Here is an 11,744-nt window from a genome sequence, read left to right on the forward strand (position 1 = left end):
GAGGCTGAAGAAGTTGGATGCCGCCCTATGGAGTCCTGGTTGCTATGGCCTATGGCTGTATGCATGTTTCCAGGACTCCCCAGGGCGGCATCCAACTTCTTCAGTGTCCGGTAATCAAATTGGGTTCCAAAGTGCTCGAGGACCGCTCGTCTCTAGAAAAGATCTAAAAGCTGTTTGTCAGATCAAAAGAGAGGGTGGTCTTGAATGTTCCTGCTTACCAATGTAGACTTCTCGGGACGTTCTCATCCTTACTCCTCGCTCCTTATTCGTTTGCTTTTCTCTCTTCTCAGGAACAGTATAAATATGTCTATGAAGTTGCCTTGGAATATCTGAATTCCTTCTGATCCGGACAGCCTGGGGAGAAGGGAGGTGTGAGAAGATGACCTGGTCCTATGCAGCCCCTGTGTGGCCTGGATGACTTCTACCTGGGGTGGGAGGGTGGACAGTGGTTGTTGCTGATCGGGAACCCTTTGCACAGTACGGGATTCCGCATTGCTGGCGGGAAGCGGCACATTCGGGCGGAGAGAGACGGGGGGCCGCCTCTTTAAGAGCACATCAAAGAACCATGCCTTTTCTGACTGGATTTACCACTAAGCTACTCTACTCTTTTTTCCGGGCTCTTTTCATCCCCTCTCTGCTTTCCCGTTCTCCTCTATCACATGGAAACTATATGCATCAGTCTGTCACCTGACAAGAAAATCAAAGACCGTGAAGCGTTTTCCTCGACCAAAGCTCGAGGGTCTCCCTGTACGCAAATGCAGAACTCCAGCCATTTTCTAAGGACATTTGTGTCTTTCATGCCGGTAACCCCTGACACCCCCCCCCCTATAATGGATATGCACTGACAGCGGAGATGGGGAATCTCTGCGATATTACTATGAGAGAATGCTCCCTCCTTTAAGCGGTGTTCTGTCGGAGCGCCCCCAAGGTACAGGTGACGTGGTCTTGTCCTCTTTATAATGAACCTGTCTTTATTTATTGCTGTAAATGTTCTTGGGGATGGGGGGGGGGGAGCAGTTTGTATTCTGGAGAAATGTCTTGCAATGGAGCGTCCAATAAAATTGTGATGTTTTTTTCTTAGTCTGATGTCCTGTTTTGTATATTCTGTGTTTTTCATCTACAAGGGAACGGGTGAGGAGTCTCCAATATGAAGTTTACATAAAGTTTGCACCCTCGTGGGTGGTAGGAGCTGGCTGTGTCCTCCCTCGTGGGTGGTAGGAGCTGGCTGTGCCCTCCCTCGTGGGTGGTAGGAGCTGGCTGTGTCCTTCCTCGTGGGTGGTAGGAGCTGGCTGTGCCCTCCCTCGTGGGTGGTAGGAGCTGGCTGTGCCCTCCCTCATGGGTGGTAGGAGCTGGCTGTGTCCTCCCTTGTGGGTGGTAGGAGCTGGCTGTGCCCTCCCTCGTGGGTGGTAGGAGATGGCTGTGCCCTCCCTCGTGGGTGGTAGGAGCTGGCTGTGTCCGCCCTCGTGGGTGGTAGGAGCTGGCTGTGTCCTCCCTCGTGGGTGTTAGGAGCTGGCTGTGTCCTTCCTTGTGGGTGGTAGGAGCTGGCTGTGTCCTTCCTTGTGGGTGGTAGGAGCTGACTGTGTCCTTCCTTGTGGGTGGTAGGAGCTGACTGTGTCCTTCCTTGTGGGTGGTAGGAGCTGGCTGTGCCCTCCCTCATGGGTGTTAGGAGCTGGCTGTGTCCTTCCTCATGGGTGGTAGGAGCTGGCTGTGTCCTTCCTCGTGGGTGGTAGGAGCTGGCTGTGCCCTCCCTCGTGGGTGGTAGGAGCTGGCTGTGTCCTTCCTCGTGGGTGGTAGGAGCTGGTTGTGTCCTCCCTCGTGGGTGGTAGGGGCTGGCTGTGTCCTTCCTTGTGGGTGGTAGGAGCTGGCTGTGTCCTTCCTTGTGGGTGGTAGGAGCTGGCTGTGTCCTTCCTTGTGGGTGGTAGGAGTTGGCTGTGTCCTTCCTTGTGGGTGGTAGGAGTTGGCTGTGTCCTTCCTTGTGGGTGGTTGGAGCTGGCTGTGCCCTCCCTCATGGGTGGTAGGGGCTGGCTGTGTCCTTCCTCGTGGGTGGTAGGAGCTGGTTGTGTCCTTCCTTGTGGGTGGTAGGAGCTTGCTGTGTCCTTCCTCGTGGGTGGTAGGAGCTGGCTGTGTCCTTCCTCGTGGGTGGTAGGAGTTGGCTGTGTCCTTCCTTGTGGGTGGTAGGAGCTGGCTGTGTCCTTCCTTGTGGGTGGTAGGAGCTGGCTGTGTCCTTCCCTGTGGGTGGTAGGAGCTGACTGTGTCCTTCCTTGTGGGTGGTAGGAGCTGGTTGTGTCCTTCCTTGTGGGTGGTAGGAGCTGGCTGTGCCCTCCATCATGGCTGGTAGGAGCTGGCTGTGTCCTTCCTTGTGGGTGGTAGGAGCTGGCTGTGCCCTCCCTCGTGGGTGGTAGGAGCTGGCTGTGTCCTTCCTTGTGGGTGGTAGGAGCTGGCTGTGTCCTTCCTTGTGGGTGGTAGGAGCTGGCTGTGTCCTTCCCTGTGGGTGGTAGGAGCTGGCTGTGTCCTTCCTTGTGGGTGGTAGGAGCTGGCTGTGTCCTTCCCTGTGGGTGGTAGGAGCTGACTGTGTCCTTCCTTGTGGGTGGTAGGAGCTGGCTGTGTCCTTCCCTGTGGGTGGTAGGAGCTGACTGTGTCCTTCCTTGTGGGTGGTAGGAGCTGGTTGTGTCCTTCCTTGTGGGTGGTAGGAGCTGGCTGTGTCCTTCCTTGTGGGTGGTAGAAGCTGGCTGTGTCCTTCCTCGTGGGTGGTAGGAGCTGGTTGTGTCCTTCCTTGTGGGTGGTAGGAGCTGGCTGTGTCCTTCCTTGTGGGTGGTAGGAGCTGGCTGTGTCCTTCCTTGTGGGTGGTAGGAGCTGGCTGTGTCCTTCCTTGTGGGTGGTAGGAGCTGACTGTGTCCTTCCTTGTGGGTGGTAGGAGCTGGCTTTGTCCTTCCTTGTGGGTGATAGGAGCTGACTGTGTCCTTCCTTGTGGGTGGTAGGAGCTGGTTGTGTCCTTCCTTGTGGGTGGTAGGAGCTGGCTGTGCCCTCCCTCGTGGGTGGTAGGAGCTGGCTGTGTCCTTCCTTGTGGGTGGTAGGAGCTGGCTGTGTCCTTCCTTGTGGGTGGTAGGAGCTGGCTGTGTCCTTCCTTGTGGGTGGTAGGAGCTGGCTGTGTCCTTCCTTGTGGGTGGTAGGAGCTGGCTGTGTCCTTCCTTGTGGGTGGTAGGAGCTGGTTGTATCTGTAAAGATGTAGGACACGTTCCGGACCACCATAAATAGCTGATACCAGAAATGGGTCAGGTGACCCAGGGGTTAGAGGTCCAGCAGGTAACTATAAAATGATGGGAGTTGTAGTACTCATTCTTCTCTATGTCCTATGTCCTTCAATAACTGGCAGTCAAAGCATCGTTCAGCCATCAGTTATCTCACCCGCCTGTCACCTGTCCTCCCCATCAGGGCCATTACAGTTTTTTGCAGGCCCTCGGGCGACAGAGCCTCAGCGGGCCCCTCATCCATCCACAATGCACTCATCATCCATCCACTATGCACAATCACCATTGACTGACTGACACTGACTGACACACTGACTTACACTGACTGACTGACCCTGATTGACACTGACTGACTGACAATGACACTGACTGACTGACACAGACACTGACTGACTGACTGACTGACACACTAACTAACTGACTGACACACAGCACTTACAGCTCAGTCTTCTCCCTCTTCCTCTCTGGCTGCTCTCCACACTGTGAGATTGAGGACCTTCGGGTCATGTGATCAGGTCCATTACCCTTCTCTCTCTCTCTGCTCCATCTCCTGTGTCTCCTGATGTTCATCCCCTCCCCCTGCACTACAGTGATCAGGCTGCACATTATAACACTGGGCCCCTCTCCCTCTCTGGGCCCCTGGAGGTGCTGTGGGCCCCGGCACCTGCCCAGGTAAGCCCTGTGCTGACGCCAGCCCTGCTCCCCATACACAGGAATGTTTATCACGGCTGTCGGTGGACGGTCAGAAGAGCCCCGCACACCTCATACCAATGGCTGGACCCACCGCGAGAGGCAGATATGGCCGACAGATGTATAAGCTGTGTGGGGACCTTCAGTGTTTTCTCTAGGACGCCCCCTTGGTGTTCTGGCTGGTGGATGTAAGTGCCAGACCCAGTGATATAGAACAATCTAATGGTCCTTACTGAGCAAACATGGCAGGAAGTCCTCCACAGCACTCGAAGGAGCAGAGCCTGGCTATAACACCATGTAGTAGAGGAGCTGGGAGGATGTACGCGGATGGAGGATGTACGCGGAGTAATAATGAGCCGACCTGGCAAACGAGCGGAGCTGCAGTGTCCATCACAGGATGCAGGGCCTGGAACTGGTGTATGATGGGATATAATGGCCCATGGTGTATTCTCTCCAGTCTTCCAGTGGGTGTGGGTGTGGGTGCTGATAAAGGATGGCAGAGTCCCAATGATATAAAAATAGAACATCTTTACTGTACAGTCTTTCAGAAGTACAATACACTTCAGTAGAACAGATAAATCTCCACATAGACTTTAGTTCTTGACTCGTTTGTGCTTGAGGAGGTGCTTGAAGAAGTAGATGTGTAGAAGAGAGTAGTTGTAGCAGTACTTGGAGAGTTGAGTAGATGAGAGGAGAAGAGTTGGTCGAAGGAGCCCCAACCCAGTGTAGCAATTTACTCTGGCAGAACTTTAGAAAATACTTTAGAGTGAATACTGTACTTGTACCCGTGTATAGACTTTCGTCTGACCACCTTGTGCCCTACAGTGTCGAGTTACCCGTCCTAATAGGGTGATACAAGCCCCAGCCGTGGTTATCTGGGTGAAACTAAGTTTCCGGGGATGTCCCAGTTACCTGCAATGTGAGATAGGATACGTAGACCTTCCTTGGTAGCTTTGTCTTATTGCATTAGCTGGAACCCGGCCTGATATCTATCTATGATAATATATATATATATATGTTACTCCCCCTAGGTGTATTATGGCAGTGATATTTACAGAACCATCATCTTGTAGTTGTCTATGACTCCCGGTAAATGGAGATAAGCTCAGGTAGGTGACATGACTTTTCTCTGTGCCTCCTACCAGGTTCTATGGCGGGGGCGGGGGGCTGTATTACATTGTACTTTATATTACACAGGGTCGGAGATCCTTCTTCCCTCTTCTTAGATCGGCTTTTATATCTGATGCTTCTTTCCCCTCTTTCATCTGATGGCAATTTACACAAAAGAAAAGGAGGATGATAGAAGGCGGATACATCACAGAGTGAGAAGGACGAGCGACCGTAACCTCAGGGGGGAGAAGGTCAGACCTGGTACACAACACACCAAAAGCAACCAACAACTTGTTTTACTTAAAGGGGAACTCTCCAGAAATTATTTTTATTCAAATCAGCCAGTGTCAGAAAGTTATACAGATTCGAATTTCCTTCTATTAAAAAAATCTCAAGTCTTCCAGTACTTATCAGCTGCTGTATGTCCGGCAGGAAGTGGTGTATTCTCTCTAGTCTTCCATTACTTATTAGCTGCTGTATGTCCTGCAGAATGTGATGTATTCTCTCCAGTGTGACACAGTGCTCTCTGCTGCCCCCTCTGTCCATGTTAGGAACTGTCCAGAGCAGCAGCAACTCCCCATAGAAAACCTCTCCTGCTCTGGACAGTTCCTGACATGGACAGAGGTGGCAGCACAGAGCACTGTGCCAGACTGAAGAGAATACACCACTTCCTGCAGGACATACAGCAGCTGATAAATACTGGAAGACGAGATTTTTTATTTAGAAGTAAAATACAAATCTATCAAACTTTTGACACCAGTTGATTCGAAAGAAAAGATTTTTGCTGGAGTACCCCTTTAAAGGGGTTCTCTAGTGCTACAAAAACATGGCCCCTTTTCCCCCTTCTGTTGTCTCCAGTTCAGGTGCGGTTTGCAATTAAGCTCCATTTACTTTAGTGGAACTGAGTTTCAAACCCCACCGAAACTAGACAAGAGAGAGGGCCATGTTTTTGTAGCACTGGAGAACCCCTTTAAGTATTTGCACTTGTTTTGTGATCGGGACACTGGTTCAGTGTGGAGCGGAGATGAAACAGTTAATCTCCACCCTCATGATGGTGATGTCACTCTGACTCCTCCCTTTTAGCTCCTGAGCAGGTGATGCATGGCTACCTCCATAGTGGCTGCAGATGATATGTGAGTGTGAGCTGCAACCAGTCTTATCTGTGTTTCTCTGATTGTATTAGCTGTGTAGGTGTCAGCAGATCTGTACCATATTATGTGTGCGCAGCCATAGTTATCTCTCCCACCACACATCACTCACCCAGGTGGAGGCAATTTAACCCCTTAAGGACAGAGCAGTGGCTAATTTGGTGGTTTTGCACACAGCGTAAAATTTTAGCAACTTTTGTCAAAGCTTTTCCGTTAGTTTTGAGCTGTTTCGCGCCGGCCGTGACATTTTTTCCTTTTTTTATTTTTTTGCTTGGAGGGGGGGCGTGGTTTCATATTAGCTGCTTTATTAGCCAGATGTATCATGATTTTAGTTTGTTTTTTTTAGTTTGTGCACAAAAATTTAGACAAAAAAGTATGTAAGCAGCCAAAAAATGTGCAAGATTCATCAAGGCCGGTGCACCTGATAGTTCTTCAGCAAGGTCTGTAAATGATAAATAACTGTGCTTACAATTGCTTCATTCTGAACGTGATAATTTAATAGTTCAGGTGATTCCGTATGATGCAATAGTAAATATGTTTTATTTTGTTTTTGTTTATATTTTTAATATATATTTGTTTATAAAGGGGGTGATTTAACCCTTTGAGGACCAGGCCCAAAATGACCCAGTGGACCGCGCAAATTTAGATCTTTGCGCTTTCGTTTTTCCCTCCTCCTCTTCTAAGAGCTCCAGCACTTTCAGTTTTCTATCTACAGGGCCATGTGGGGGCTTATTTGTTACAGGAATAGTTGTACTGTGTAATGGCGTCTTTCATTTTACCATAACATGAATGAGGGAATCCCAAATATATTATTTATGACGGAATCCCAAATATATTATTTATGAAGATATAAATAGGTGAAATCGTAAAAACGAATGCAATATGGTAACGTTTGGGGGGTTCCTGTGTCTACGTAATGCACTATATGGTAACAGCGACATGATACAATTATTCTATAGGTCAGCCAGAACACAACCATATGCAGGTTACACAGATTCTCTAATGTTATAGATTTTTTTATTTTAATTAAATCCTTTTTTTTGGCAATAAGTTATTAATTAAGTGGGCCTATTGTGACGCTCATAACGGTTTTAGTTTTTCACCTACAGGGCTGTATGGGGCGTAATTTTTTCCGCCATGATCTCTAGTTTTTATTAATGCCATATTTGTAAAGATCGGACATTTTGATCACTCAATTTTTTTTTATATGTAATGTAGCATCAAATCAGTAATCCGCGCACTTTTTCCCCTCTTTTCGTGTTCGCTGTTCGCAATGACGCTTGTTATATTTTAATAGATCGGACAATTATGCACGCTACTGTATATTATGTTTATTTTTTTATTTTTATATGATTTATTTATATAATGGGAAAGGGGGGGTGATTGAAACTTTTATTGGGGGAGGGGCTTTGGGATAGTGTATTGGTGTTTTTAACTTTTTTTTTTTTTACACATTTAAAGTCCCTTTGGAGGACTTGTATATACATTAGTGTGATTATTTACACTGATCACTGCTATGCCATAGGCATAGCATTGATCAGTGTGATAGGCAATCTGCTCATGAGCCTGCCTGTGCAAGCTCAGTGAGCAGATCGCCAATCGGACCGCACGGAGGAAGGTGAGAGACCTCTGGTGGTCCGCTACAGCAATCGGGACCCCCGCAGTAACACTGTGGGGGTCCCGATCGGTAAGTGACAGGGGACTCCCCCTGTCACTTACACTTAAACGCTGCGGCTGCGCTGCGTTTGAATAATATAATAATAATCATTTTAATTTATATAGCGCCAACAGATTCCGCAGCACTTTACAATTCTGGGGTACATACATAGACAAAAAATAGACATTACAGAGATACATATAATTATCCATACATGAGGAGTGAGGTCCCTGCTCGCATGCATCAGCTTACACACTATCAGGAGGGTTTAAAGAGTTAAGGACATGCTGCAGCGCGATCGCTGCGGCCTGTCATTAACGTTGAGGTCCCAGCTGTTTACTGCAGCCGGCCCCCACCTCCTATGAAGCGCGCTCCGCTCCGGAACGCGCTTCATAGCAGGAGAAACACCCAGGACGTACAGTTATGTCCAGGGTCGTCTGCTGACAGACTTCCATGGCGTAACTGTACGTCCAGGGTCGTCTTGGGGTTAAGGTGTTCATATTTGGTGGGATGTGTTATATAAATTTTACAAAAACGATTTATTTTTTTTGGCACCTATTTGTAATCGCCCCAGGAGACGGCAATAACATGATTGCTCACCGAGATCAATGAAGCACTTATGTATTGCATTGATCGATCTTATCTGCAGCTGATTGCTAGAGGCTGCTGAAGGCAATCCCAGAGCCTCAGCAGACTGGGCGGCCTACCAGAGTCTGTGTAACTGTGTAATGATCCCCCCCTTCCCCCCGGACCACCAATGAAGGCCTTCCAACATTGGCATGGATGAGCAGCCCATCACGTCATGAGCCCTCTCCATACCTCATAGTAATATATAACTTCTGGCCATAGTCGGCCCTCTTTCCAGTGTTATATATTAGAGAATAATCCCAGTCCTCCTACTGAGAATGGATGAAACTCCCAGGAGTCTGTGCAGGTGATTCCGCACATTCATGGGAAGCTCCATTGTGGTGGCCTCGGCCCATTCATAGCGACGGCGCATTCATCAGAAGAACCAACCATTGATTTCTTCATCCAAGTTCAAAGACTTCAAAAAAGAAGAAGCTGCGTCTCCCGTCCAGCAGGGGGCGAGTCTGCTCCCTCATCCTGAGACATTGAGGAGACGGAGGATCAATGGGCGGATTATGCTTCATCCTGTTAAGAGGCGGCAGGAATCGGCCATTTAGGAGCTTTTGGCCGCTGATCAAGGAGAGAACTGAAATCAATGATGGAAAAATGGTATTTAAATGCCGAGTCTGAGACTGTAAATACAGAGATCTGCAGAACAACAAGTCCCAGCATATGGCTGATGAGATGAATACTCAGGCCACAGGGTCCCTGCCACAAACTTAGTGTCTGGTGCTAGAACTAGTCAGTGTTAATAAGACCGGACAGGATTAGCTAAACACATGGCTTCTTTCTTAATAAAACAGCGCCACCCCTGTCCACAGGTTGGGTGTGGTATTGCAGCTTGACCTGATTCAGTGGAGATTAGCTATGAAGTCCTCACACAACTCATGGACAGATGCAGCACTGTCCTGAGCAGAAATTAGTCACAGATGACATTTAATAAAAATTCTGGAAATAAAATATCTAGTATCAGAAAGTCTTGTAGTACTTATCAGCTGCTGCATGTCCTGCAGGAAGTGGTGTATTCTCTCCAGTCTAACACAGTGCTCTCTGCTGCCACCTCTGTCCATGTCAGGAACTGTTTAGAGCAGGAGAGGTTTTCTATGGGGATTTGCTGCTGCTCTGGACAGTTCCTGACATGCTTCTCCCGGTTATCTCTAATAATCAGGATGATCAATCAAAGTGTGTGAAAATTTAAAGTCACAGGAAAAACTTTCATGTTTCTTATATTTTGCTCCATTTCCAGTAAGGGTTAAATGTTTCAGTCCAAACTCCATAAAAATCCATATTTTGGCCTTTAAACGTTTTATCTAGATTTACATTTATTTGCTTTAAGTGATTAGTTCCGGCAATTGTCAGACTGAGACACTGAGAGAAGCCATTCTAGGCCCGGCCCGAACCTGCTGTACATCTGGCCCGGCCCGAACCTGCTGTACATGTGACCCGGACCTGCTGTACATGTGGCCCGGCCCGAACCTGCTGTACATGTGACCCGGACCTGCTGTACATGTGGCCCGGCCCGGACCTGCTGTACATGTGGCCCGGACCTGCTGTACATGTGGCCCGGCCCGGACCTGCTGTACATGTGGCCCGGCCCGGACCTGCTGTACATGTGGCCCGGCCCGGACCTGCTGTACATGTGGCCCGGCCCGGACCTGCTGTACATGTGGCCCGGCCCGGACCTGCTGTACATGTGGCCCGGCCCGGACCTGCTGTACATGTGGCCCGGCCCGGACCTGCTGTACATGTGGCCCGGCCCGGACCTGCTGTACATGTGGCCCGGCCCGGACCTGCTGTACATGTGGCCCGGCCCGGACCTGCTGTACATGTGGCCCGGCCCGGACCTGCTGTACATGTGGCCCGGCCCGGACCTGCTGTACATGTGGCCCGGCCCGGACCTGCTGTACATGTGGCCCGGCCCGGACCTGCTGTACATGTGGCCCGGCCCGGACCTGCTGTACATGTGGCCCGGCCCGGACCTGCTGTACATGTGGCCCGGCCCGGACCTGCTGTACATGTGGCCCGGCCCGGACCTGCTGTACATGTGGCCCGGCCCGGACCTGCTGTACATGTGGCCCGGCCCGGACCTGCTGTACATGTGGCCCGGCCCGGACCTGCTGTACATGTGGCCCGGCCCGGACCTGCTGTACATGTGGCCCGGCCCGGACCTGCTGTACATGTGGCCCGGCCCGGACCTGCTGTACATGTGGCCCGGCCCGGACCTGCTGTACATGTGGCCCGGCCCGGACCTGCTGTACATGTGGCCCGGCCCGGACCTGCTGTACATGTGGCCCGGCCCGGACCTGCTGTACATGTGGCCCGGCCCGGACCTGCTGTACATGTGGCCCGGCCCGGACCTGCTGTACATGTGGCCCGGCCCGGACCTGCTGTACATGTGGCCCGGCCCGGACCTGCTGTACATGTGGCCCGGCCCGGACCTGCTGTACATGTGGCCCGGCCCGGACCTGCTGTACATGTGGCCCGGCCCGGACCTGCTGTACATGTGGCCCGGCCCGGACCTGCTGTACATGTGGCCCGGCCCGGACCTGCTGTACATGTGGCCCGGCCCGGACCTGCTGTACATTGGCCGGCCCGACCTGCTGTACATGGGCCCGGCCCGGACCTGCTGTACAGTGGGCCCGGCCCGACCTGCTGTACATGTGGCCCGGCCGGACCTGCTGTACATGTGGCCCGGCCCGGACCTGCTGTACATGTGGCCCGGCCCGGACCTGCTGTACATGTGGCCCGGCCCGACCGCTGTACATGTGGCCCGGCCCGGACCTGCTGTACATGTGGCCCGCCCGGACCTGCTGTACATGTGGCCCGGCCCGGACCTGCTGTACATGTGGCCCGGCCCGGACCTGCTGGACAGGTGGCCCGGCCCGGACCTGCTGTACATGGTGGCCGGCCCGGACCTGCTGTACATGTGGCCCGGCCCGGACCTGCTGTACATGTGGCCCGGCCCGGACCTGCTGTACATGTGGCCCGGCCCGGACCTGCTGTACATGTGGCCCGGCCCGGACCTGCTGTACATGTGGCCCGGCCCGGACCTGCTGTACATGTGGCCCGGCCCGGACCTGCTGTACATGTGGCCCGGCCCGGACCTGCTGTACATGTGGCCCGGCCCGGACCTGCTGTACATGTGGCCCGGCCCGGACCTGCTGTACATGTGGCCCGGCCCGGACCTGCTGTACATGTGGCCCGGCCCGGACCTGCTGTACATGTGGCCCGGCCCGGACCTGCTGTACATGTGGCCCGGCCCGG

At 51.8% G+C, this 11,744-nt stretch overlaps 1 protein-coding gene across 9 annotated transcripts in view; it reads left to right on the top strand.

Moving 5' to 3' along the window:
• Nucleotides 1-1,044, top strand: part of PTPRT (protein tyrosine phosphatase receptor type T) — a 253,569-nt gene extending 252,525 nt beyond the window's left edge. For all 9 annotated transcript variants that reach the window (XM_069953700.1, XM_069953698.1, XM_069953704.1 and 6 more), the window contains one exon: nt 291-1,044. In XM_069953700.1, the coding sequence (XP_069809801.1) occupies nt 291-344 (54 nt within the window). In that variant the 3' untranslated portion in view covers nt 345-1,044. The remainder of the gene's footprint in view (nt 1-290) is intronic.
• Nucleotides 1,045-11,744: the final 10,700 nt, after the last annotated feature.

The sequence above is a fragment of the Dendropsophus ebraccatus genome, chromosome 14 (genome assembly GCF_027789765.1).
Source record: "Dendropsophus ebraccatus isolate aDenEbr1 chromosome 14, aDenEbr1.pat, whole genome shotgun sequence".
Classification (NCBI taxonomy): domain Eukaryota; kingdom Metazoa; phylum Chordata; class Amphibia; order Anura; family Hylidae; genus Dendropsophus; species Dendropsophus ebraccatus.